Consider the following 26,455-nt stretch of genomic DNA (forward strand, 5'->3'; position numbering starts at 1 on the left):
TATAATATGTTGGTACAAAAATAATTAAAATTTAAAAATATCTAAGAGGTATACCAAGCATTAATTATGACTAACGTTAACTTCATTTTGGAGAATATGGGGTAGAAGGAAGAGAAAGATGAAAAAAAAAAGGTGATAAGTGATATTGTGAGAAAGAGAGAAAAGAAAATAAGTATGTACTGAACATTTTTCTTGAGGCATACGCAATGGACAACCCATTCAACAATCAGTTTAAAGTACCAGGGTTTTGTGGATATTTCTTATATCTTGACTTGAGTCAATTAGGTGTCTTTGTTAAGAAAGATGAAAGAGAGAAATATAGGGAATGTAAATGAGTAAAAAATAGAGCAGATGTAGGGGTGTTTAGTTTAAGGGAGGTGTTTGGTAGGGGAAAAAAAATTCATATTCTGAAATCATGAATCCTACAATTATGTTTTCTTCAAAAAAGTAATATGATATTTTTACTATAATAAAAAAAAAATCAAATTTAAAAAAGTAAGGTTCTCACTTTTTCATAGGAAATTTTTTGTAGAAATTATTTAAAAAACATTTTCTAAGAATATTAATTTTTTAAAATGGATACCAAAGATAAAAAAAAATTAAGATTCTTAAGAAACTAAATTTCTTCCCAACCAAACATCTAAGAAAAATATGGAAAAAATAGAAGAAGAAAAGAATAAATAAAGTGCAAGATAATCAACTATTTTTCAACAATCGATTGTTCAAAATTTAGAATCAATTATCATGTTCCACGATTGATTGTTTTTACTTTTTGCCATTTTTGAACTAAAACAATTGATTCTAAACTAAGAATCTTTTTCTGATTCATATTATATCTTTTATATTTAAATTACTTTACCTTTTCTATATATGTTTGGTATTTAATATAACAATATAATTATTCTTTATAAACGTCAACAAATCGTTCGTCCCAATAACCATAAACTCAATTCCTTTAAACAACATCTTATAGTCTGCACCAATATGATGGCGATAAAACACCCTAATAAACCCTAAAAGGAGAGCTTCAATTCATAGTTGCAAAAATAGTGTTGCACGCCACTACCACTCCCATGGATGCATGCGGCCTTTCCCTCGTTTCAAAGGCCTTTGTTTCTGCCGCAGAAAACGACATTGTGTGGGATCGTTTTATCGCCTCCCATTCTAAGAAGGCTCTCTTTTTCACTCTCTCCGACCGGGGTACAAAGGTACCTAATCATTAATCATTAATCATTAATCATTTGTCTTGCATGAATTGTTTTGTTGTGTTGTGTCACTGAAATTAAATTAATCAATGCATGCACGCAGAGCTTTCAATTGGAGAAAAGAACTGGGAAGAAGTGTTAACGTTACATGCTTTTAGCTAGAGGTCTCTGCGTTCAATGTCTTTTAATTTTGTGCATGCATACTATACTATCTTGTCCCCAAATACTCACTAGTAACACAACATCATTATTTTTATATATTAGTGGCGGAGCTTACCAATCAATTTGGAAGGATCCAAATAATTAATTTTTTAATATATAAATTAAATGTATTATTTTTTATAATATTATCTCTTATAAGTATTTTTAAATTTTTTAATTATTTTTTGTAAATATTAATTATTTTTTAATTAGTTACTTTTATGATATTTGTATTTCTTACTCTACAAATAACACTCTTCAGTTTTTATAGGACTTTTTTAATCCTTTATGCTACTAAATTAAAAAAAAAATGAGTAGACAACTTATGTTTAAATTATTTTTTAAAAAATAAACTGCAAGAAAAATTAAGATATTCTATTCAAAACAATTTGTAGGAAAATACATAGAAAATACTTTAAAACTCAATGGATTTTTCAACAAATTTAATCATATTTTTGCCAAAACCATAGCATAATTTGAAGAAAAGTTGGTAAGAAAATTATAAAATTTATAAAGAAGAATTTGCATAAAAAGCTTTCAAGAAAAATCCACAAGCAAGAAAAATTTGCAATTTTAAGTTATATTGTATAAAAATTTTCTATACAAAATGAGAAAATATGTTATAAAAATTAGCCAATCTATACAAATCTTGTATTAAAAGCATTATTAATATTTAAAATTAGCCATAAGTACTAATATTATCAAAAACAAAATTTGCGTAAATTGTCTATAATAATAATAATAAAGAAAATAACTGAAGCTTATGTTCATTCAATGACTTAAAATTATTAATAATTAGTAAATTAATAAATAACTTTAAAAATAGTTTAAAATTAATATAGAAAGTTTTGTTGAAAACTATTAAAATATAGATGGTTTTAAAGCTTTATAATTTAAAAGTGCAATTAAATTTGATTGATGTGTTGAAAACTTGTAACAATTGCATTTAGCATTACTTTATCTTTTTTCTCTATGTCCAATAATTGAATAACCAAGTTGGTTCACGTATCATATGTCATTATCAATACAAACACCAATGCACCAGTGTGTTTGGTTCCCCAATGAAACCTCGTTCAATGGGATTTTCTCACTTTTCAAGACAATGAAAAATAGTTACGTAACTGTTATCCGCACACTGTATGACTTCTCATCCATTTAAATGAAAAATGTAACGAGACTTCTTCTCAGTTCTCATCAAGAGAGCCAAAGGAAACACTTCACAGATTTGAGGTTTACTATCTAAGCATCAAAATCAATTGTTACCAATACAATGCCTCAATGAAGATACAAAATTTATCATACATCAAAAGCTGAATCACAGGGCAAAGCTGTACAGATGAAAAAGAAATAATAACCAAATCCTACAAAAATTTGGAGGCTTATCTGCTGTTCCTTTCATATTCAACAAACTCTTGTTTCAGTAACCATTGCTTGCAATTAGGGGTTGATGGTTGATAAAATCTGGAAACCAATGGAACAAAGGAAAAACAAGGCTTAAGGTACTTGACAACTTGAATTTATCCAATGTGATTCAACCCTATAAAGGTATCACATGCAGTGGGGGAGAATGCACATCAGAAGCAACATATAGCATTACCTTGTCAGTGAACAAGCAAAAGGCCTCCTCTGCCATAGCTTTATCAAGCTCCTGACAGAGAAACGCATTTGCTCGGTGAGTATTAAAACTAGTAATAATAAATAAATGACAGTGTCCGGTTGCTAGGCAAGCTGCTAAAAAACCAAAACATACAAGCGAGATGAAAAAATTTAGAAAAGATAGTGAGTGATGGGAAAAAAAGAAAAGACAAAAAACTATTACATTCTCTGCATTTGAGGAACCATCAATACGGCAAATTAGTTCTTGAAGGGCTTCATCATTCAAAGCATCACGAATCTCACTGGAAGAGGCTGCAGCAAAAATACAATCATTCTAAAAAATTAACCAATATCATGGTTCCACCACTGGAATCTCTGCACTGTGATCCTGCATGTAGGGCATTCTTATATACATACAAAAGATACCTATGGCCTCCAGTTGGAAATTTTGCAACACCTCACTTGATTCATCAGCAACAAATGGCTTTTCTACAAATGATTCTGAAACAGCAGCTGATGAACAATAGGGAAACATTAAAATTAGATCCCCAAAGTGCTTAAGAGCAACGTATTATTACATGGACACTAGTTTCCAAAAGCCACAAGTTTATTTCATACTTAAACATTGTTGATTGCTTTAGTTCGACATAAAAGTACAAGATGTGTAAAACTGCATATATGTACTTGATGAGTACAAGCTAGTTAAGTTTCAGAGTTCGGACAAATGTAAAACTGAAACTTTTGCATAATAGTTCTGCAGATAAAAGGGAAGGTTATCGTGGAATCAGCCTCTTGCTAATACAAGAAAAGGCTGCCTAGCATGGACCGTTATGGTGGGTTTTAAAACTTTCCCTAAACTCCATGCTTCTCATGAGTGTTACAGCACAAGGATGCCCTTCAGTTCAGTATGTACAATCGATGAGGCAGATAAGGAGATAAAGGAAAAGAGAACCCTCATCTGAAATGATGTAATGAAATGACATGAACCTATCAATATAAAACTACAAAATCCACGAAGAAAATAAAAAATTGTGCAGACTACCTGTCAGTTAATTTTAATCAAGCAAGATGTTTTCTTACTGCACCATGTATTGACAGCACAATCTTTGATTTGCAATTAGATGGTTGAGTTAGAAATACACCGTTCCGTTACTTGCTAGGTGTTAAGATTTTGTTACTTGGTTATTACGTGGTGTAAAGAGAGTAATTCCACGGTTTCAGAATACTTGGTGGGTGCTTAGGTAGTTACTATAAGTGTAACTACATTATCTCTTAAGGGACACTTAGCATAGTGTTTATTATATTATATTTTGCATGTCATATGCCTATAAAAGGCCACAGGTTGTACGTAGTTGATATCATGTGAGTAGTGAAAGATCAAGTTTATTAGTTTGTGAAGTAATCTCTTTCTCTGTTATGAATGTGAGTGTGAAAAACAATTTTAGTTTTGTTTCTCTCTGTATATTCCATTTCCGCTGTGCACTGTGCGTGTGAGTGTTGCGTGGTGAGCTTCTATTATTAGTTCACCGATAACACTACCACACCAAAGTAATTATGGAGGTAAATGAAACTCTTACTTGCTTTGGTCTCTGAAGGCTGTGGCTTGACGCATGGAGATTCTGCAAAATTGAAGAATGTCTGTCATTCAAGAATCAATCAGGAAATTCCAACAAAGGTCAATGGCCATAGGTATCATGGCTCCATGGTGAAAATTTCAATTTCCCCACGAACAAGCTAATATGAAATAGCTCCCAATTTTGATGGGTAAAATTCAATGGTAAAGAACCATGCAAGTTTCATTGCTCAAGCAGCACAAGAAGATAAAATATTTTCCATTCCTTTCACTGGAAACCTTTAGCAGCATTACATGAAACACAAAACATGCAAACCAAAAACACGAGGAGCACAAAAATTAAATGGCACCGACCAGCGTCATACCTTTGTGTTTCTTGAAACAGACCAGAGAACAACTGAAAGCAGAAGGAACAACACAACAAATTTCAAAAAAATAAAAATAACAACAACAACAACAACAATAAAGGGGAAAAAAAAAAAGAGATATTTATTGCTTACTAAGGTAAGTAACATGAAGGGCACTTGTATTTGGACTGAGCTTGGTTGCAGACTTGGCACTGTCGAGGACCCATCGTGAAGCCAAAAGGGTCTCTGAAACAGAAGCACTTACGCTTTAATCTTCTTTTATATAAAAACTGAAACGCATAGAACAGAATTTGAATGGAAAAAAGAAAACAAAGAAGTTATGTTATCAATCGGCGGGTGCAATGTATATAAATAATAATTACAGGAAATTCAGAAGGTAGCGCCGTCGGCCAAAGTCATTGGTTTGGGAGGCTCTGCTCAATGCCTCAACCCACAGCTTGGGTTTAGCAACTCTTTAGGGTATAATTTGTTTATCTGGATCCCTCTTTTGCATGCCAATTGTCTTACCAAAGATAATGATATATTCTATATATTATATTGGTATTTTCGTATAATTTATTTTTGCATGTTTAATATTTTTTTCGTACAATAAATATTTGATCCATTTGTTTGCGTTTAAAATGAGAAAAAAATAGGTTAATTTCATAGACTTAAATAAAATCATAAAGAAAATTTATAGAACTAAAATAAAAATAAGATACAAATCCATGAACTAAATTGATCAATTATTCCAATATTTTTTCTCTTATTTCCTTTTGATTTGCATATGGGTGGGATCAGATCAAGTCAAATAAGAGTCTATGATTTAACCAACATCAAGCCTAGACCAAACATTTTAGGAAGTAAAAGCTTATTGATTAAAATCATCACCGAAAAAATTATATATGTATATATAGAGAGATAAAATTCCTCTTTACTCTCATCTTTCATTCTCTCGTAAGCTAACCGTTAAAGGTGACTTATTCTTTGGAACCATAAAATTACAAGAAAATAATGGATAAATATGTTACTAAATTATAATTAAATATTATCTTAAAAAATACACCGTTTTCTAAGATGCTACAAACTAAAAACAAGCATGTATATTTTAATAAATACTTATGAGTTTTGCTAATATACACACATTTATTTTTAGTTAAAATATGTTAACAAATTATAAATAAAGAGTAGAGATTATCAATAGTCTACTGACGTATTCCAATTAAAAAAACGTGTAGATTAGCAAATTCTATATGATAGATATTAACGCAATTGCCTGACACGCGATGGCAAAAAATGGCATGGTATGAACATGTTTAAGTCAACGAATCCCGAACCTAATATTTTTGAATTTTCCCCCAAAAAAGTCATACATGCCATTTTTGACCATATCCATAATGCTCCAAGAAAAACACGATGCTGCTATCAGCCAAATTTTTGTTTGATTATCTTGCTATTCTCTTTTTCTTCTAAGCTATTTGATTGGATGATAAAAAGATCCAAGTATCAATATCAATTGATTTGATTAGTGGCAGTTCCAACAATGGAGGTTGTGGTATCTCCAACTCTAGAGAATGACACAATAACAACACTCTATGAAGCATCACTAAATGGCTCTGTAAGTACCTTAAACACCCTGATCCAAAGGAACCCTCTGATTCTGCATAGAGTTTCACTCTCTCCATTCAGTGAAACCCCATTACACATAGCCTCTTTGCTAGGACATTTGGAATTCTGTGAGGCACTTCTTAAAAGGAAACCAAGTCTAGCAAGTGAAGTTGACTCTGAAAGACGTTCCCCTCTTCATTTGGCTTGTGCTGAAGGGCACACTGAGGTTGTGAAAGCTCTTTTGCATACAAACCCTGATGTTTGCTTGGCTATGGACAAAGATGAAATGCTTCCTCTCCACTTGGCTGTGATGAGAGGACACACTGGAGTTATTAAGGAGTTGACCAGAGCCAGACCAGGCTCAATTCAACAGAACACTATTGATGATGGTTCTGTTTTGCACTTGTGTGTTAGGTATAATCATTTGGAGGCCTTGATATTCCTTGTGCAATCAGCAACAAGGAACCAACAACAGTTCCTGCTTGCCAAAGACAAAGAGGGTGACACAGTTCTGCATTTAGCAGTGAGGCTCAAACAAATTAAGGTAATATTTAGTATTTATGAAGTGTATAGATAAATAGTTTAATTAAATTCAATAAATTCTTATCATATAATATAAGAGTTTAAACTACTTTCATAACTTCAAATAAGAACTTCCAAGTGTCTCACTAGTGTTTTCTAACTTTCCAAGATTGTAGACTTCTCGCTTTAAGTAGTAATTCAAGTGAAACATGATTTGAGACTATAAGAGTATCTCTGATGGAAATTGCTTATGGGATATACTTAAACTTAAGAACTAGTTCTTATGCAGTTTTGTAATCGAAGCATGTGGCAGTTCTTAGAACAGTTGCTTATACGAATAATGGTCCTTAACCGTTCTTAATTGTGAGACAACTACGGGATCCATTTTTCGTTCTTAAGGATTGCACCATTAGAGAGAAATTTTGTTAAAATTCTTAAATCCTATGTGGCATTTTAAGGCCTACAAAAAATGAGTTAAGCAATTCTACATATCTACCCTGTACCATTCATTTTTAGCTCTTAAGGATTGCACCATTTGAGAGAATTTTTGCTAAAATTCTTAAATCCTATGTGGCATTTTTAGGCTTACAAAAAGTGAGTTAAGCCATTCTACATTTCTACCTTGTACCATTGGTGATGCTCGAAATGCAATATTTCTATAGTGTGTCTGGAAGAAGTAACTATTTGTTACTTTACCTTCACTGTGAAAAGTTAATTGATTTTTTCTCCGCATGAAGTTATTCCTAACACACTAATTGTTTGAATAGTGTTAGTGTTGTGGGAAACAATAGTAATTCGTTTTTCTATTATTTTGCAGACCATAAAACACCTACTTATGCTACCTGAAATGAGAACAGCGATTAGTGCTTTAAACAAGGCAGGTTTGACAGCTTTGGAGATGTTGGAGCGCTGTCCAAGAGATTTTATAAGCCTAAAAATTGAAAAGATGCTACTTGAAGCTGAAGTTCAAACTGGCACTGCACAACAAGGGTCACCATCACCAAGAATAGCTACTCAACCATCAAATCAATCCAAGAGAAGCAAGATGTGGGAAACATTATGGTTAAAATACTTACAATACCAAAGTAATTGGATAGAAGAGAAAAGAGGAACATTGATGGTAGTAGCCACTGTAATTGCCACCATGACTTTTCAGTCAGCAATAAGTCCACCAGGTGGGGTTTGGCAAGAAGATACAATAACTGGTGGACACAACTGCACTACTTATGGCATTTGTAAAGCAGGCACTGCAGTTTTAGCATATGATTGGCCACATGGGTTTCTGAAATTCATGACCTTCAACACCACCTCTTTCTTCTCCTCTCTTGCTGTGGTGCTGCTTCTCATAAGCGGTTTTCGCCTTGAGAACAAGCTCATGATGTGGATCTTGACCATGGGTATGACTTTGGCACTCACATTCATGGGACTCACATACTTTTGGGCACAGAGCTTGGTCACCCCTGATCACATTGTTGATAAAGTTAATAGGATGGGAATTCCTTTGTCCATAGTTTGGGTGATCATGCTTCTAGTGGCTGTTTTGGTTCATGGGGTTAACTTGTTCTTGTGGGTAAAGAAGTATGTAAAGAAGTGGAAGAAGCAGAAGCTGCTGCAGAGCTAAAAGTCATTGCTCGCGAGAGTTAGTCCAGTGAATGAGAATTACAATTACCCCTTTGAAGTTTGCAATATAAAATAATAATTCTTGCATATCCAGTTGTTAGTTAGAGAAATAGGATTGTGACAACAACTAAGATAAAATAATTGTGATTGGATATAATCATCACATGGAATCTAAAAAAATTATGTGTTAAAATAATTTCAACTGCAGCGAACAGTTTGTATGTAATTAAGCATGCTTATTATTCAACCACTACTGTCAACAGAAAAACGAGAGAAATAGCTTTGGAGTAAATCTCAGTTTGAGTGAAAGTCACATTTAACTCAACTGAAAAAATAATTTGCCACACAAGCATGTTTAATTTTCGGCGAGGGGTGAACCTAAGTTTAAGTGTCCAAACCAAACACACCCTATCAAATTTGAAAAAGACGAGTCTATCTCAAAAGCACACCATCATCACAGTGAAGAAGGAGCTCATTAAACGAGAAACAACTAGAACAGTATCCGGATTCTGAGCAGGTTATTAGCAATCCCACGTGAAGAATATTGAGGAGTAGACGTTAATAGTGGTAGCTATTATGATGGTAGTTTAATTTGCTACCGTGACTATCATATAATCATCAATAAGCCCCTGGTGGAGTTAGGTACAAGAATATAGAAATTCATTATCTAAATTGCATTGCTAATAACACACACTGCAGTTTTACTTAAGCAGACCCCAAGGTCTCTACCCTATACCCTAAAGTCAAGAATAATCCATCTCTACTCTGTTGTATAACTAAAATGCAAATTAAACTGAACTCTCAAAAGCTACAGGTATCTGAAAATTATGTTCATCGTCCCTCCAAGAGTTTAAACACCCGGTTCTCATCATCAATTGTGCTATAAATAATTAAACTGCATTAAGTAGTTTCTCTACAAGCATGCATGCCTTTTAACATGAATAAAGGCCACGGATAATGAGCTGCTTTATAATAGAATATGGAACAATTTCTAAAAACAAGGAAATTGAAAGAAAACTATATTGAATTAAAATCGTTGTTGAGATTCAAAGCCCCTAAAATACAACTGACATTTGTTCGCAGAATACAAATGAATTGACATTTGTTCGCATAACTAGAACGTTAAAAGAAAGACAAGAGGGCCAGAGATAATAGAGGATAGTTTTTCACATATACAGCCCTTCAGGCACCCCTTCTTTCTTCTTAAACATCACTTTATCCTTGGCCTTCTTAAAGTCGGCATGAGTCACCTGACCAAAATAGTAATAGTAAGAAGATATCATAAATTGGGGAGAAAAAAACTTCAAATTATATTATAAACAATACAAGCCAAAGAGAAGATAAACATTAAACAAATGAAGACAAACAATAGAAAACTTTGATTGATAAAGATAGGATTTGCTTCAAATATCTACTTGTTTGCAATGCAAGGAGAGGTGGAAAAAAGTATGCAAGGAACTCCAATAATTCTTAGCTTGTTTAAAAAAATAGGAGGTGGAAAAATCTTTGTACCTTCTACAAATAGGCACACTCAACTTTCATTTCATCCCAATTAATCCTTAAACTCCTACTATTATTAATTTATAATAGACCCTTCCATTCACCATTAGCAGGAAGTTAAGAACTAATTGAGGGATGAACTGCAAAAGCTCAAGATGTTGCACGGAATAAATTTTAGGGTGAATGTATATTATTTTCCCTAATAAAATAAAACTAAAAGGTTTAGTTTTGTTTATCACTTTATCGTTAGTAACTTAACCCCAAGTTAATAGAAGGGTCTATTATAACAATAGTAAAAGTTTGAGGACAAATTAGAACAAAAAGTAAGTTCAAGGAGTCTATATTTGCAAAAAAGAAAAAAAACAAAGCTCAGGATAGTTAGATGTTCTTTTCTCTCTCTTTTTCTTTCTTATTTCTAGTTGCTTTTTTTTTTTGTACAACAGCATTAAGGATGCCATGCACATCTCATACATTTCTTAATATAACAAATTATTGTTTAATACACTTACACCAAATACACACACAAAATCAACTCTACTGGAACAGCATTCTTCTCAATTCTGTACTTTCTGTCTACATTCATAGAAATTTTCTATTTCCTTCAAAAGATTTCTAGCATTGCAACCCCCATCCACTTTTTCTCTGCCACTCATCCTTTAATGGTGTGTGTTTTCAAACTTTAGAATGTTTAACCTTTGGAGAAATCCACCTAGGCTATAGTTTTACTTGGCTTATTATATTTTTGCTTTATCAATAAGAGCTTGTAAAAAAGTAGCAACTTCCATACAACAATGGAGTACTATTATTATATTATATAAAAAATTGAGCCACAAAGAGATTTCTTACCTTCATTCGACGTTCTCGTAGAGCAAGTAAACCAGCTTCGGTACATATTGCCTTTATATCAGCTCCAGAGAATTCGTCTTTAGTCATAACAAATTCTTCCAAGTTGACATCATCAGCTAATGTCATCCTTGACGTGTGTATCTTAATTCCAAAGTATGAGAACATTTAAGCATATGATTGAACAAAGTATCATGTTAAGATATCACATAGAATCAGCAGAAACAACATCGTATCTTGGGTTAGTTTATTTTGGGAAAATAATTGTTTTATAAATAGCTTCCTAAGGGCACATGTTAGAAAACGAGATTATTTCGCATAATTGTTTTTTTAGGCTTAAAAAAAGTTTTTATGCCATATAGCTTTTTTTTAATCATTTTTTCGGAATTTGTGTTTGGTTTAGCTTATTTTTTTTGAAGAAATGATAACTTTTTTTGCAACTACTCAGTTTTTTACTAAAAAAGAAAAGTAGTTGTTTGTCATAATATATAAACTCATGAAGAAAGGAATAAAACAGCATTTCCTTAAAAAAAATCTTTTTCAAAAAATTACACAATTATTATAAATTTGTAAACATATGTTGAAAAAAAAAACCTTTTGAAAAAACAAAAACAAAACTAAAGAAAGAACACAAATGGACCAGGCCATCAAGCTTTCCCAAACACATGGGTGTATTGCTTTCACAAAATTAGTCATGCCTACCTGGAAGATGCGTCTCCTTGTTTTGATATCAGGAAGAGGAAATTCTATCTTCCTGTCAATTCGACCAGGTCGTAGCAAAGCTGGATCAAGACTTTCAATTCTGTTGGTTGCCAGAATCACTTTCACATCTCCTCTTGAATCAAAACCATCTAACTGGTTCAGCAACTCTAGCATGGTCCTTTGAATTTCACGTTCTCCTCCTGAGTGAGCATCATACCTGTAAATACATATTTATTAGTAAGCTCATGAATGTAGGAAAAGAATCCTAAGAGCTCATAGAGTGATACAAGACATCACTCTTCCAACCCCACCCTACCTTCATGAATACTAAAGTTGGAGGTTAAAATTACCTTTTTGTACCAACTGCATCAATTTCATCAATGAATACAATAGAAGGAGAAAGATCATCAGCAACTCTGAAAAGTTCTCTTACAAGTTTTGGGCCATCTCCCAAGTACTTTTGTATCAGTTCACTACCAACAACACGCAAGAATGTTGCTGATGTTGAGTTTGCCACAGCCTGAATACACAAAAGGCATAGTCTTAAGATGCTGAAACACTCCTTAAATTGAAACACTGCCAAAAGATAAAGATAGTAAAAAGGAGATGTTGAAACTCTATTAAAACAGCTCTAGAAGAAGCAAAAGATAAACACAAACCTTCGCAAGCAACGTCTTCCCAGTTCCAGGTTCTCCATATAAAATGACCCCCTTAGGAGGCTTGATACCAATGTCTTCATATAGTTCAGGATGCGTCAGGGGTAGCTCAACTGCTTCTTTAATTTCCTGTATTTGGGCATCTAAACCACCAATGTCAGCATAAGATTCCAGAGGAGCCTTCTCAACCTTCATGACAGAGACCATTGGATCAACTTCATCTTGAAGAAGCCCAACAACAGAAAGAACCTGATAAAAAAAAAATACATAAATCATTGCATCGTCAGCTTCTATCCACATGAACAACAATTATGTCAAATTCGAGATCATATTATGGTTCTGAAGAATATTTCAACCACAACTTTTCCTTCTCTCTTATCAGGTTCAGATGCTCCCAAATCACCCACATTAAGCTCATTACTTCTTCAAGAAGGATAATAACACTTCTTTGTTTATGCGTTGTGTAGATTATTAGACAATTTACCATCACTCCATTCCCAAACTACAATAAACAACAAGAGCATATAATATCTATTCTAACATGCTGTCAACGGCCACAGGCACAAGTACAAGCACGCACTTAAACTTAAAACAACCTAAAGATACAAATTCTATGACCCCCTTCAAAAGGCTTAAAATCCAATGATATATCATAGATATACAACAATTTTAAAAAAGGTCAGCGACCGCAATTTCAGCCATAACATCCAAGTTTTGGGGAACTCCACAACCACAATTGTGGCCACATTAGCTGCTGCTTTTGTCCACAATTTCCCAAAATACCAAAAAACGCAACAAAACCTTGATTAGATATAAAACTTCATACTCTGAATCATTTTCTGCCACAAGATTACTATAAGCTTCACGCACTTCAATCGAACTAATAATTATTATCGACCTCAAAGTCAAACCCTAGGCAATTAGGTATTTCTAATAACTGGATACTTTTCATTTCAATAATCACCACCAATAAAAGAGTAAAGCGAGTAAGTAAAACCTTATTATGCATCAAAATAGCACAACCAGGCTCCAACTGATCCTTATCAACGAAAGACAGGATTCCGACATAGTACTCAGGCCCAACGGAGGAGGAGACAATAGCGTGATTCTCGTCGATGAGCTCTTCGAGGTTTCCGACGCTCATGGGAGAGCCTCGGAGATCATCGACCTTGGATCTGTCTTCCTCGGCCTTCTCCTCCTGCGGCTTGAGTCGCTCCTGATTCGCCACGAACTCCTCCTCCATCAGAAGGTAGTCCTTGATCCGCTCCAGCTTCAGAAGCCGCAGTTTGCACTTCGTCACCGGAGTCACTGTCGGCAACCGCGCCGCCGCCTCCGGACCTTTCTGCTTCCGCTGTTTCCGCCCCACGCGCGCCGGCGGAGCCGACGGCTCGAACTTCTTCTCCTTCTTGTCGCCGCCGTCCGGCTTCCGGTCGCCCTGCCGGTTCATGCCGCCTGGAGTTCCCTGACCCATGGATTCCAAAATTCGAAAGGTGAAGAAGACCTAACCACAACGAGGGTTCGAAACCAGTGCCCCGTGTTTAGGAACAAAGAGGGATGATATTTTTGTGAAGTAGTCTTCACTAATACGTCAAATTATTAATTCATAAAATTTAAGTTTTTTTAAATTATAAAAATGTGTTTTTAATAATTAAAAGTGGTAAGTATAAGTCCTTTAATTTTATTATTATTATAATGTGGTTTTAATTTGTTAAAATTTTGATTTTGCTTGTATTAAATACTAAATATTGTTGAAGTTGGTTCACATGTGCATAAATTTCGAGATCAACAAAGAAAATTGCAAGCAAGATAGGTGAGTTTTATTGGCAGTGTAAGGATGGTGATCACTTGTAAAAAAAAAATTGATAGCAAGATTCTATTCAAAGAATTGTATGAGGAAAAATAAAATGTGCTGGTATGTATATGGTATTTTAGAGGTTACATGTTTAATACATATTTTAGTGTATATTATTGATGAGTCGTCAAGACCCTCCATGATGATGGTCAACATTGGATGAAGAAGCTCGTGATGCAACTCGATGTAAATCTATATTGTGTTATTGGCTCAAGCAACAAGCACGAGGTAGACAAATATTAGTTGTCCAGATTATTGAGTTATCAAGCCGGTGCGTGAGAATATTCATGTTTGTGATACTTAGGTCATTTTTACATGACATGTGCAAATTATATTAATGCCCTTTGCATATTAAGTTAATTCTGACAAATTAATTCTGTTTCAAGTTTGTGAAAGCTTTAAAACATCCTAATTTTCATTTCTCTTTTTGATGAAAGATGGAAAACCCTCCATACCAACACTAAAATTCGCACAAAAACATGGTTGATGAAACATCCGTCAAAAAGGAGTTATACAAAAAGGATGGTAGAAATTCGAAAACCTTAATAAAACTATCTAAAGAATTGCCAAATTTAGGAAATGTTTGGTTTGTTTGTTTTCTGTTTTCATTTTCACTGGAAATAAAAAATGGTGATAGAAATGTGTTTCATTGGATTTCTATTTTTATTCCATTGAAAATATTTTTTCAAACGAACTAAAAACTGGAAAAAATAAAATCTCATTTTTAGTTGAAATCAGGAACCTCATTTTGAGTCAAATGAAAACCGCGATGACAAGGAATGTAATTTTAAGCAAATCTAAAAATACATTTCCTCCTGAAAACGCATTTTTAGTATTTTTATTTCTTGAAAGCAGAAAACAAGAAGTCAAATCAAACATGTTTTCAGAATTCTAATATTTTGAAAATGAAAACAATTTTCAAAAAATGAAAATACAAATCAAACATACCTTTAGTCTGTGACTTGATTTCCTTCTCTGAAAACATGCTTCCAAACAAAAGTTCCTCCTACACATACTCTTGAAATGATCAATACTTTGCACCAAAGGATAGCAGGGATGAGTATTGACACAGCAATCCAAAAGAAATTGATCACCACTTTGGAATCAGATTCTACAATAAGATCCTTAAACCCTCTCTGTCATGCTATAGAAATGCCTAGAAAAATTGGCCATAACCCTGCATGCATACTAGAGCAAAACCCAATATCTATAGCAAAGGCAAAATGGCACATTCCTACTCAAATCACGCAACATGCCTCTAGTAGCAGATTTCTTCGAGTGAAGCATACAGGACCCGTCACGATTCCGTTTATACTTATCGCTAGGAGGAAAAGACCAACAAATTTGAGGAATTGGCATCTCTGTAGCACCAGAAGAATTAAGAGGCACATTGTGCTCATTACTATCCCTTATGAGCTATGGCTTCCACTTGGCAGAGTATCAACGAAACTAGGCTCTGAACGTCCAACTATTCCTGGTCAAAACATTTCACACCTCTTTAGCATAAGGACACATTAGAAAAACATGTTTCACACACTCAACAACATCATTGTATCTCATACACTGGTCATCGATAGTTAAGTTCCTCTTAACACGCAGCTCATTTGTTACTAGAGCCTCTTTAGCAATCTTCCATATCAACGCCTTAAGTCTCTCAGACCCAAATAACCTGAAACAAAAATTCAAGAGAAGAATTTGATTGGCTTATTAAAGTAGCATAAGCCCCTGCAACTGAAAAACTACCATACGTTGATGCACTCCAAGCCAGAGAATCACCGCCTCTAGCCCAGTTTGGAGGAGGAGTAGCACGAATGAGATTACACACATCTTGAGGAATTAGATCATTACCACACTTGTATTTAGCCCTCAGCAACTGGACACATAAAGCATATATTCTTGAACATAATGACCACCCTATCTTCATCATGAAGGTGGTATTCAAATGCCTATAATTTTTCAGCCCTAAACCAACTCAAGCTTTCGACTAACAGAGATAAGAAACATCCCAAGTAAGGGGTGAGAGAAGAAAGAAGAAGTGAAAGGACGTTACTCGCAAGGGAAAGATATAAAATAAAAATTTTAATTAAAAAGAAAGAGGCGTGGGAACAGAGAAAAGGTGGGTGAGAATAACATGCCCCCATGAGAAAAGGCCCTTACGTATTACGGGCCTGATTGAATTGTCCCTCACAATTGACAAGTTCAAAATCTCAATAAATGACAAAAAGACAAAAGTACTGGCCAAGAACAAAAAACAAATTGGTGCAGGTCAAGAAAATAGATAATATTTTTAGCGGAGACAATTAAGTTGGAGGTCCGTTTAGTTAAGTTAGAACAATTATGTCATAGTTGATTTATGTATTTGATGATGATAAATATAAATATACATATATATATTAAATCAATCAATATAACTTAAATAATTGTTATACTATTTTATATTTTAATATAAAATATTATTTTTATTGATCAATAGTTAAATTATATTTACATATTATTAATATTATTAAGATTGTCTGTATTAAATTTTATTAAAATTAAATAACAATAAGAAAATAATTAAATTATTCATACTTTAGTATATTAAAAAAAATATATATATATATATATATATATATATATATATATATATTACGTCAATTTTAATCTATATGAATAAGATACCAAATGATTTTTGATTAATATGAAATTTTGTATATATAATCTATGTAAAAAGAACTTTCAATTCAACATTAAATCTTAAGAAAATATTATCTTGAAAGATATTAAACAATGTAATAATTCATCAAGGTTAAACCAGTGTAATTTAATTCATTCTTAAAATAAGCTAGATTTTAATATTATTATACTTTTATCTAATTTAAAATTTTACATATCGAGTTAAATTAGTGGACCTGGCTATAACTAATATTTTTTTATTCAAAATTTTAGTCTTGCAACATATTTCGTCAATTTAATTAAAATTTCATCTCTTCATTTTATTTGTATCTAATTAAATAAAACATTGGTAATAAATAATATAGATATTCTCTCGTAATAAATAATCGTATTTCTTTTAACATATTATGCACAGAAAACTTACTAATTTAGGAAAATAAATTATGCTAATGAGTCATGTTATATATTTCTTTCTTTAAAAAAAATGTTATATATTTCTTTCTTTAAAACATGTGGGGATGTACCGTGTACGTACTAAATAAAGCTGTTGAAGGGTGGTTCATAAACTACTAGTTAAATGATAAATCAATACGCTTTGGAGAATGATTGCTTTTCTATAATGTGCTGAATGCTTCATTTCTTATTCCACGTTGGTTTGGCTTGGGCGATATGTCGTGCTCTTTGGAAAGCATCAGGGTTTGCGCCAACGTTGGTTAATTGCCCTTTTTTACACACAATATTATCAATGTGTATCTTAATTTGGATGAGATATTGTCATCTTAAATAACAATTTGACGAGGTTAGGTCGATTCAATGAGCATTGAAAGATACAGAGCAGAAGTGTCATGCGTACGTTAGTAGCATTCATGGAGCCATAATGAAACAGGTGAGTTTGCTTACCAACTTGAAATACAGAAATAGTAATATGGTTCTATATATTAATTATTTAAATCAGTGCTTAACTTTTTTTGAATCTGTTACTTACAGTGGGATAGTTAGAAAAAGAACAAGGAAAGAGAGAACAGAACTTTTTAAAATTTAAATTGTTCATATTTAAATAAGATCAGTGCATATATATATACCTTAAAAATAGCAAGGGTGATTGCAGGTTTTGCATGAATAATCTTGAAAAGCTTGAAATAAATTTATTTCTGACACTCTTGGTTAGGCCATTTTTGTACCAGCAGCCATAAAGGCCTTCTAATATTGTAAATTTGTAATAAGACAATCATTTTGAGGTATACATACATACGGATATACATATGAATTTTACGTTGTGCTCTATATTCCCCGAACACACGTCGTTTCTTATCAAAATTAAAGACAATATTTAGTGTCAATATGTATATATGCACATGTAGCTGAACGCTTTAAGCTAACATTAATTGCATAACATACATGTTTTGCTAATTCAATATATGTTGTATAGTTTTTAGTCTCTTTCTTATGGCCTTGAGATTCCTTGACTAGGTTTAGAGTACAATTAGAGAGACAAATTTAACAGTAGCTAGCTAAATATGGAATATAACAGAGAGTAGGTAATGGTGGTTAATGGTTCAATTACTATTTAGTTGACCGGCCCTCTGGTTCTTATTGAATTGTTTCATTCAAATGGAATACATGTGACTACTATTAGCATTTGCCAGTTACCAGTGGTGATATATTTGGCAAGGGTAACATGGAGTCTATTGCCATCCTCGGATAGGTGACATGGGCCCCCAAATTTTTCATTCAATCCTTTTACCTAACGTATTAATTAACAGTGACCATACTTATCCTCATATTAACTATTAAGCAGCTGCTAAGCTAGGAACATGACAGCTGGCAGAAGTTTGTGAAATTTTAAGGATATTGCTAAGGAGGTTATAAAAGAATCCACACCGAATGGATTGAGTAGATAAACTAATATATGATTATTTTAACTTAATTATTCATCTTGAATTCAAATTGTTTATGTAATTACATAAAAGAAAAAATTTGTTATCTATAATAATTTTATCTGATTCGAATAGGATTAACTTAATGAAAGATATATACCTAAAGAATTAGTAGATAATTTTTTTTATTTGGTAACATAATGAAGTTGCATTTAGAAATTAGGGTGGCAGGAGTTAGTTGGTAATACTTTTCTATGAAATGAATTATATATTTTTATGAATCAGTGTTCTTAGAACACTTATTAGTGCTATATTTTCAAACTTTAACTTGAATCTTTGTATTTACTATTTTAACAGCAAAAACTTCATCAAAGGCATTAACTACGGTCATAACTCTCCCTCTACGTACCAAGGCAAGACTAGAAACTGCATAGAGAAAGGGAACCGATGATGTCCCTCCTTCTATTTCAAATACTACTGATGTTATAAATCCTTTATGCTTGTGACAACACCAACACAGAGTAACTAAGTTGCTGCTGCAAAACAATTAAAGCATGACAACAACCTTGGTAGCTACTTTTAGTATCTTTCATTGTTTCTTTCTTTATATATGTTCAATTGGTCTATTGACAATCAGTTGAACAAATACTCGTGGTCACAAATTAACTTCTAACCTATTAAAGTGTATACATAGTAATTGTGTTTTGTTTTCCTCTTTTAAATTGAAGTAGTTGGTAGTGGATCATATTAAGCATGATCAAATACCAGTAAATTAACAAAGCAGGGACTGTTAGTACTTTTTGCCCTCATGCAAGAAAATAAATCTGAATAATATAATTATATATGAATAATTAAAATTTAAAGTTATATAAAACCGCTTAAAAAAACTGACATTACTCATGTGTTTTAACCTTAGAAATTTATAATAATAATAATAATAGATTTTATTTGGGTCACGTAACTTTTAGTATGTATTTTAACCTTGGTCGTTCATAATATAAAATCTAATAATTGATATTTATTTTTTTATTTTTACGTAAAAGAAAAAATATTCTCTCACAGCACGAGAATTTCATGAATTCATAGCAATCAACACTGATTTTATTTAGGCCAGGACCAGTATAATTGAACATATATCAATTTCTCTTCCTCATTCCCTCCTACGTACTAATTTTTAGGAAATGAAGTTTTGGTAATAAAGAGGCTGGTACCATTCAGCAAAATAACAAGTTGAGGAATAATTTTCTCCTTTTTCCCTTAAATTTTTTGTAATTATTACATGAACTTCATTTTTAATATATATAAGATGATGTCCTAACGATAATTTTGTTAAGTTGGATGTTTCAGATAAGAGAAATTACGTGTAAATAATGGCACTTAAACACACATACACACCCAAAACAAAAGATTCAAGCGTTTGATCTTTGAAGTTATTTTTTTAATTAAAATTTCATATTTTTCAACTTATAAAACTGTACTGCATTTGTTTCATATATATCCATTTCAAATTGTCTGTGTTATTTCTGTACATGAGAAATGTTAGCTCTAACACGTACTCCTCTCCTCTTTTCTTTTGTACATTGCCCTCACTTGACCAAAATTTCACATAGGAAATCGTCTCAAATTGTTATTAGCTAGTTTTGTCGTTAGAGAAAGCTTGACGTTATCCAAGCTGCTATTCTTTCGTTATTTCCTTTTATCTTTTCGTTGATTGAACTACGTACACATACTAATTAAGTACGTTTGATAAAGCTGGAATGAGACTTAGAGAAGAAGCATGCACATACATATTGCAAAATACTTGAGTTTTGATTCCAAGTGAAAATATGCATCCCATAAAACTAACAGAACCATACATGATAACATGTAGGAAAAACACACTCGTTACAAACCATGAAACCACACTACTACTACTACTCTTTCTTTTTTTTTATAACCCCACACTAGTACTACTACGTACCACTACTATTCTTTTCAGGCGACAAAGCCTAGATTTCTTAGAAGACAATAACACCTCACGCCATAATTATTTTCTTGAACAAACACTAAAAGAAACACTATATAGGCTATGATAATAGCGACCGAAATTAAGAAACACGAAGGTGTGTGGTCTCAACTCTCAAGGGAGAGGAAGGTTGGGCCCTTCACCGTTACCAAGACCTCCGAGCCCGCTAGGCCCACCGAATCCTCCAAATCCACCGAGCCCAGAAGGCCCACCCATATTACCATCAAACCCAGAACCCACTCCTCCAAAGGGAAGCCCATTGTTGCCAACTCCAGAGAACCCATACCCGAGGAAGTTCTTCTGGTCCTCCAAACCTGCGTCATTGGGCATATTTCTGGCACTTGCAACCACGACAAGGGCAAGAACCACCAAGATGCACCACCTAGCCATTTCTCTCTACACAACACTTTTTTTCTCACTGTCTTACACGCTATATATGCTTAGTTAATTGCTTTTTCACTTGGTAGTAATCGTGGTAAAACAGTGCTAGGGACTCTCCTTTTTATAGGGAAAAACTAACAAAAACGATATATGGGGCAGTTGAGCGTGTAGTAAATGAAACTTTAATGCCATTGCAAAGCCTTGCCGTCTGTCACCAAGCACGTTACAACAATTATTATTACTATTTCGGTACTATCAATATTAAAGTTATGAAACCCGGTTCGGTAACCAACAGGAGATAGTGAGTTAATGGTTTAATTAGTAAGTCAATAATTAATCTGGTTTGATATGATATGTATTAAAAAATTTAAAATTATATATATATTTCTTATATATAAGTATATAACTAATATTATTGTATAAAAAATATTCATTTATGCTCCAAAATCTAAAATAACAATTAAAATGTTAAAGTTGATAACACAGGTCCACAAATAATAATTCAATAACACAATTACACAAGTTTTCGATTTTTTTTAGCGCTTTGGAGCATTTTTTTGTTTTTTGTTTTACCCGAAACGGGTTTTAAAAACAATGTTTAATTATTTATAGATCCCAGAACAACAATGTTTTTTTTGACTTGAACAATTTTACAAAATTAACCCCTTTTTAAAATATTTTTACTTTAATATTTTATGTTTTTATGAATTTATATAGAATTTGGTCATTGTATTTTGATATTATTTAGTACTAATGTACTGTTACATTTTAGTACTGTGATTTATTATTTAGTTTTATTATATAATTCAAATGTTAAATTATTGTTGTAATAAAAGTATTTTGTTAAGTGTATATGTCATTAATAGATTTTTTAATATTATTTTTTCTATTATGTAAATTCTTATAAGTTTACGGATCATTTCTATTAATCGAGTTTGAGAACTTTAAATATATTTATGCGGCAACAAAATACTGGTCAACCGGAAAATCCCAGTAACTGAAAAGAATACTTCTTTAGGTAAATCCTGCTTATCAAGAGTACTGTTAAGAGTAAATTTGCCCACGCCTCTTGTCAGTTATAAGGTTCACACACTTTCAATTGAAAAACCAAATGAAGAAAATAAACTCTTCAATAATTTGCAATTTGGATGCAGAAGAGCACACACGCTTATATATTTATTCACACACCCCTACTTCATTTTTTAAGTAATTAATCAGGTAATTTTCTTCCTATGCCCTACTTTTCTCTGCTCAAATGCTTCTTTGTCTTCGGGAATTGGTACTTTCGAGAGGGAGTGTTCGGCATCTCAGTAGTCCGAAAGAAGAAGTACGTGCAAAAACACTTGAACGATTAAGTTAAATTTTGGAGTTAATAAAAAAAAAAGTGAGTATAATAAATGAGGAAGAATAACTGATTTATGTTGGGAATTTAACTCGTATTTATACATAATTTGATGGGTCTTTGTTGGCGATTAGCATCTTGGTTAATCATGGATTAATTATTTTTAAGACAATAATCATGTAATTATCATTTATTATTACACTTTGTTATTAGGCTAGAGTGTTTGGTTTCTTGACTATCTGAGTATTCAGGACCTCCATTTGCATGTATTTCGAATATTCTCGGTATATATAATATCTAAAAAAATTATATTGTTTTATTAAGTTAAATTGTTTTCGAAAAATTAATAATAATATATTTATTCTTATTTAATATAAAATATAGACTTAAATATTTTTTATTTCTATAAAATAAGTGAATTTTGATTTTAATTCTTATCAAAGATTTTTTTTTCAGTTTTCATCTTTAAAAAGGTTATAAAATCATTATCTTTTGATCTTATTTTTATGTAATACGTGTTAACTATTTCTCTGTTTAATAAAAGTTCCAGAGTGACTTAATGGTGTATGTCGTCGTACCACATCAACATGTAATACTTTAAAAAATTCTAAATCCTTAAAATAAATATTATTTATCTACTTTTTTAAAGATGATATTTATCTACCTTAAAATGAATGTTAATGAACAAAAAAAAAATAGTGCTATTCTAGATTTTGGAAAGATGAAAAATAAAAAAATTTACATGGACCAAAAAGCAAAATCCACTCATTTTATATGGACAAAGAATAGTGATTCCAAATTCTAGAGAGATGAAAAACAAATATGTTTTCCAAGATTTAATTTTATTTATATTGGTTAAGGTTCAGCACAGATAATAAATGATTGTATATCTTAAGTATGCAAATAGGATTCGATGTTCTGAGTGTGGAAAATACTTTATCAAGAGAGACAAAATCTAACTTGAATGATATTTAAATTTGATAACTAGTCTGCCTATAAGAATACTCATAAGTGGATCTACATTGTAATGAGGGTATGCAAGTGCACGGTGCATTTTTTAAAGAAAATTATAAGTAGATTTGTCCTTACTAACTCAGAGTACTGGATAGGCTACCAGCTACTTTGCTTTCGGAAGAAATAAAAAAACAAAGATAAATGGACTTTCCTAAAATGAAAAGATATGAAACGCGAAAATTTTAAATTGAGTAAAGGATACAACACCAAACACAACCAATCATCTATTCATCTTCAATTACCAGCAAAGTTGGTCCCTAAGCTTCACCTGCCACACAGTTAATGCATCATATCTTCCCTCAAATCATCTCTGACATATTTATTAAGCAGTTGTCAGATTAAATTATTTTTAAGGATATATGGTATATTTTTCCTTCAAACAAAGGATTAGTATATTTACTTGTAAGTGTTTTTTTGTGTTTTAACATTTTATAATAAAAGTAATATTTTCTGTTAAAACATTCTTTTTCCCCCATCGGATCCTTTAGTAGAAATATTTTAGCCACTGTTTTAGTAATGAAACCCCTCTTACGATTTAATAACAAATCAAATATATATTATTATATCCAAAATTAAATATAAAATTGTTATATATTTGTCATAACTTTGATTGTTTTAATTCAGATTGCTTTAATTCATGTTTTCATTTTCACTAATTCAAACACATAACTTCATATTAGTTTCAGATTGTTACCAAAAATATTAATTTCAAGCATAATACATAATAATTAGAATGATTTTGATAAACAATATATAAGTCGTTAATCCAGTTAGTATTAAATTTGATCTTCTTAATCAATATTTTATATTTAAATTTTATGAATAAAAAAATACATATGATTAGGAGAAAAGAATTTTATTAAAGATGATCAATCATATTAATTTAATCACCGATAAAATCAATAGATATACCATACTAATAACATACTAAAAAATAATGATTTTAATTTTTTTTAAACATAAAAAAAAATTACTAAGGAATTATTAATATTTTTATTGAGAATCACAATGAAATATATTTAAAATATTAAATATTAAACTTTTTAATATATTTTTTTATTTTTAATTTCTTAACTATGACCGAGGTCATACGGGGCAGCGATGTTCTTAGCACTTGCGGGTGATCACCCAAGTGCGGCAAAGGCGAAGAGACGGTGAAAAAAAAAAAAAGAGTTTCTTAAAAAAAATTATTATTAGAGTAAAATTATGTATAAGTTTTTTAAGAATAATATGATATGAGAGGGACCATAAAATTTATCAAAACTTAGTTGAAAGAAAACTCCCTAAGAAAATCCTGATTTGGAGATGCCCAAGTTAAAGTTTTGTTGATATGAAAAAAGTAAAACAAAAATTATAATTTTATTGGTTAACAATAAAAACAGTACTCTTTATAAGTTTGGTCCAAAGAAAAACTCAGTCTTTTTCAAATAGAAGGACTCCCAAACCAATTGACAGCCGGTGAGTGTGTGATGGTATTTCTTCAACTTGACCACAGTGATTTAGAATAATACTAATTGCTATTAGATTCCCTTGTTACTATCTCATTTGTTCCACTTATTTATCTTCAGAACTCCAACTCCATCGCGATACTACTGACTTCTGAGGTGTTGTGTATGTGCACAGGCTAAACACATGGTGGGAGGTTACTTTTAATTGATAGCCTTATTCAATTAGTATATAGGAGCCAAATAATTCACCAAAAAAAGAATTAGGAGTCAAATACAATAGCCATCAAAGTATTGGAGAATGGCATTAATTATAAGGTATTAATTTCACTTTTATTCCACCTACTTTGTTAATTTTACAAATTTCGTCCACTAATTTTTATTTTTTTTTCTTTAATTTTTTGTAATTAATTTTATAAATATGGGTCAACTATTAACTTTCTGATAAAGTGATAACAAAAGTAATGAACTTGTACATTGATTTGACTTTTTTTAATCTTCAGTGCAATTATGATTTAATAGTTCTCTAAGTGATGTTAAATTTTGGTTACTATAAGAAAAAATTTCTTCTTCATTTTAGTCCAGTAATTATAAGTTTACGTTTTTTAATTTTATTTTTTCTATTTGTAGTTGTAATAAGTTCATTAACTAATAAATTATTGGTCTACTAAAATTGGACTCACATCAAACAGAATTTTATGTTTGAGTCTAAGAAATAAAGGAGTGTTCATGGGTGTGAATACTCACAAATCCAAATTGATCCAATTTAATCAGATTCATTATTTTTTTGGGTTGTGTATTGGATTTTGACTTTGAATCTATTAACTCAATTCATTAATATAACATACTTTTAATTTTACTTTGTTATCTGTATATATTTTATTTTAAAAAAATGAAAGAAAAAAAAACACAAATTAAACAGAGTACACAAGTCTCGAGTGAATATACTAGCCACAACAATTACATAAGCCTTAATGTCTCACTTTATAACAAACCAAATGTGCATTTTTTTTTTAAAAAAAAAAATTGTAGCCTCCTCAGTTGCATATGAATTTTTGAGTTTATAGCATAACGATTTGAAAAGGAAAAAAAAGAAGTCAAAATGCATACACAATACAACTATTTGAACAATACATCAAAAATTCATTCGAAAATGGTAAGGAAAAAACAAATTTTAAAAATTGTTAAATACTTGATTGGATTGATTTGGTTTGAATTCAATAGAAAAATCTTACAAATTCAATTAATTCAACCCAAACTATTTTAATCCGGTCAGGGAATGAATTTAGTAAAATCGAATTCAATTTTAACATGAACATCTTTACTTATAGATGAAAAATATATGATTAGAAAGAGTGACCCATTAAACTAATTAAACAAATTTTTTAATAAAAATTAATCATTAATAAAATAAATATAGTGTTATACCAATAACATCATACAAAAATATTAAATTACTAACTTATTTAACTATACCTCAAATACATAACTTTGTATTTATTTGTATATGA

General features: G+C 31.6%; 4 protein-coding genes across 7 annotated transcripts; 1 reads left to right on the forward strand and 3 right to left on the reverse strand.

Annotated features, from left to right (window-relative positions):
• Positions 1 to 2,530: 2,530 nt before the first annotated feature.
• On the reverse strand, positions 2,531 to 5,429 carry LOC114381468 (zinc finger HIT domain-containing protein 3-like). 4 transcript variants are annotated; one of them, XM_028340728.1, is made up of 8 exons: positions 5,306 to 5,429; positions 5,076 to 5,168; positions 4,941 to 4,972; positions 4,580 to 4,621; positions 3,429 to 3,515; positions 3,226 to 3,314; positions 3,004 to 3,054; positions 2,531 to 2,867 (listed from the first exon to the last, which is right to left on the reverse strand). In XM_028340728.1, exons 2-8 carry the CDS (start codon positions 5,147 to 5,149, stop codon positions 2,844 to 2,846), a joined length of 399 nt encoding a protein of 132 aa, XP_028196529.1. In that variant the 5' UTR covers positions 5,150 to 5,168; positions 5,306 to 5,429; the 3' UTR covers positions 2,531 to 2,843. The 4 variants fall into 4 exon arrangements, with proteins under 4 accessions (XP_028196529.1, XP_028196531.1, XP_028196532.1 ...); XM_028340730.1 differs by having other exon boundaries at positions 5,076 to 5,212; XM_028340731.1 differs by lacking the exon at positions 2,531 to 2,867 and having other exon boundaries at positions 3,011 to 3,137.
• An 875-nt stretch (positions 5,430 to 6,304) lies between these two features.
• Positions 6,305 to 8,919, forward strand: LOC114381267 (ankyrin repeat-containing protein BDA1-like). The gene is made up of 2 exons (XM_028340487.1): positions 6,305 to 7,074; positions 7,870 to 8,919. The coding sequence occupies exons 1-2, from the start codon at positions 6,466 to 6,468 to the stop codon at positions 8,671 to 8,673; spliced, it is 1,413 nt and encodes a 470-aa protein (XP_028196288.1). The 5' UTR covers positions 6,305 to 6,465; the 3' UTR covers positions 8,674 to 8,919.
• A 745-nt stretch (positions 8,920 to 9,664) lies between these two features.
• Positions 9,665 to 13,944, reverse strand: LOC114381268 (26S proteasome regulatory subunit 4 homolog A-like). The gene is made up of 6 exons (XM_028340488.1): positions 13,371 to 13,944; positions 12,377 to 12,622; positions 12,068 to 12,237; positions 11,718 to 11,934; positions 11,019 to 11,159; positions 9,665 to 9,922 (listed from the first exon to the last, which is right to left on the reverse strand). The coding sequence occupies exons 1-6, from the start codon at positions 13,842 to 13,844 to the stop codon at positions 9,839 to 9,841; spliced, it is 1,332 nt and encodes a 443-aa protein (XP_028196289.1). The 5' UTR covers positions 13,845 to 13,944; the 3' UTR covers positions 9,665 to 9,838.
• Positions 13,945 to 20,545: 6,601 nt separating this feature from the next.
• Positions 20,546 to 21,253, reverse strand: LOC114381868 (glycine-rich protein 5-like). Its single transcript, XM_028341096.1, has one exon. It carries the CDS (start codon positions 21,150 to 21,152, stop codon positions 20,877 to 20,879), a length of 276 nt encoding a protein of 91 aa, XP_028196897.1. The 5' UTR covers positions 21,153 to 21,253; the 3' UTR covers positions 20,546 to 20,876.
• Positions 21,254 to 26,455: the final 5,202 nt, after the last annotated feature.

This window comes from Glycine soja, chromosome 13 (assembly GCF_004193775.1).
Source record: "Glycine soja cultivar W05 chromosome 13, ASM419377v2, whole genome shotgun sequence".
Classification (NCBI taxonomy): Eukaryota; Viridiplantae; Streptophyta; class Magnoliopsida; order Fabales; family Fabaceae; genus Glycine; species Glycine soja.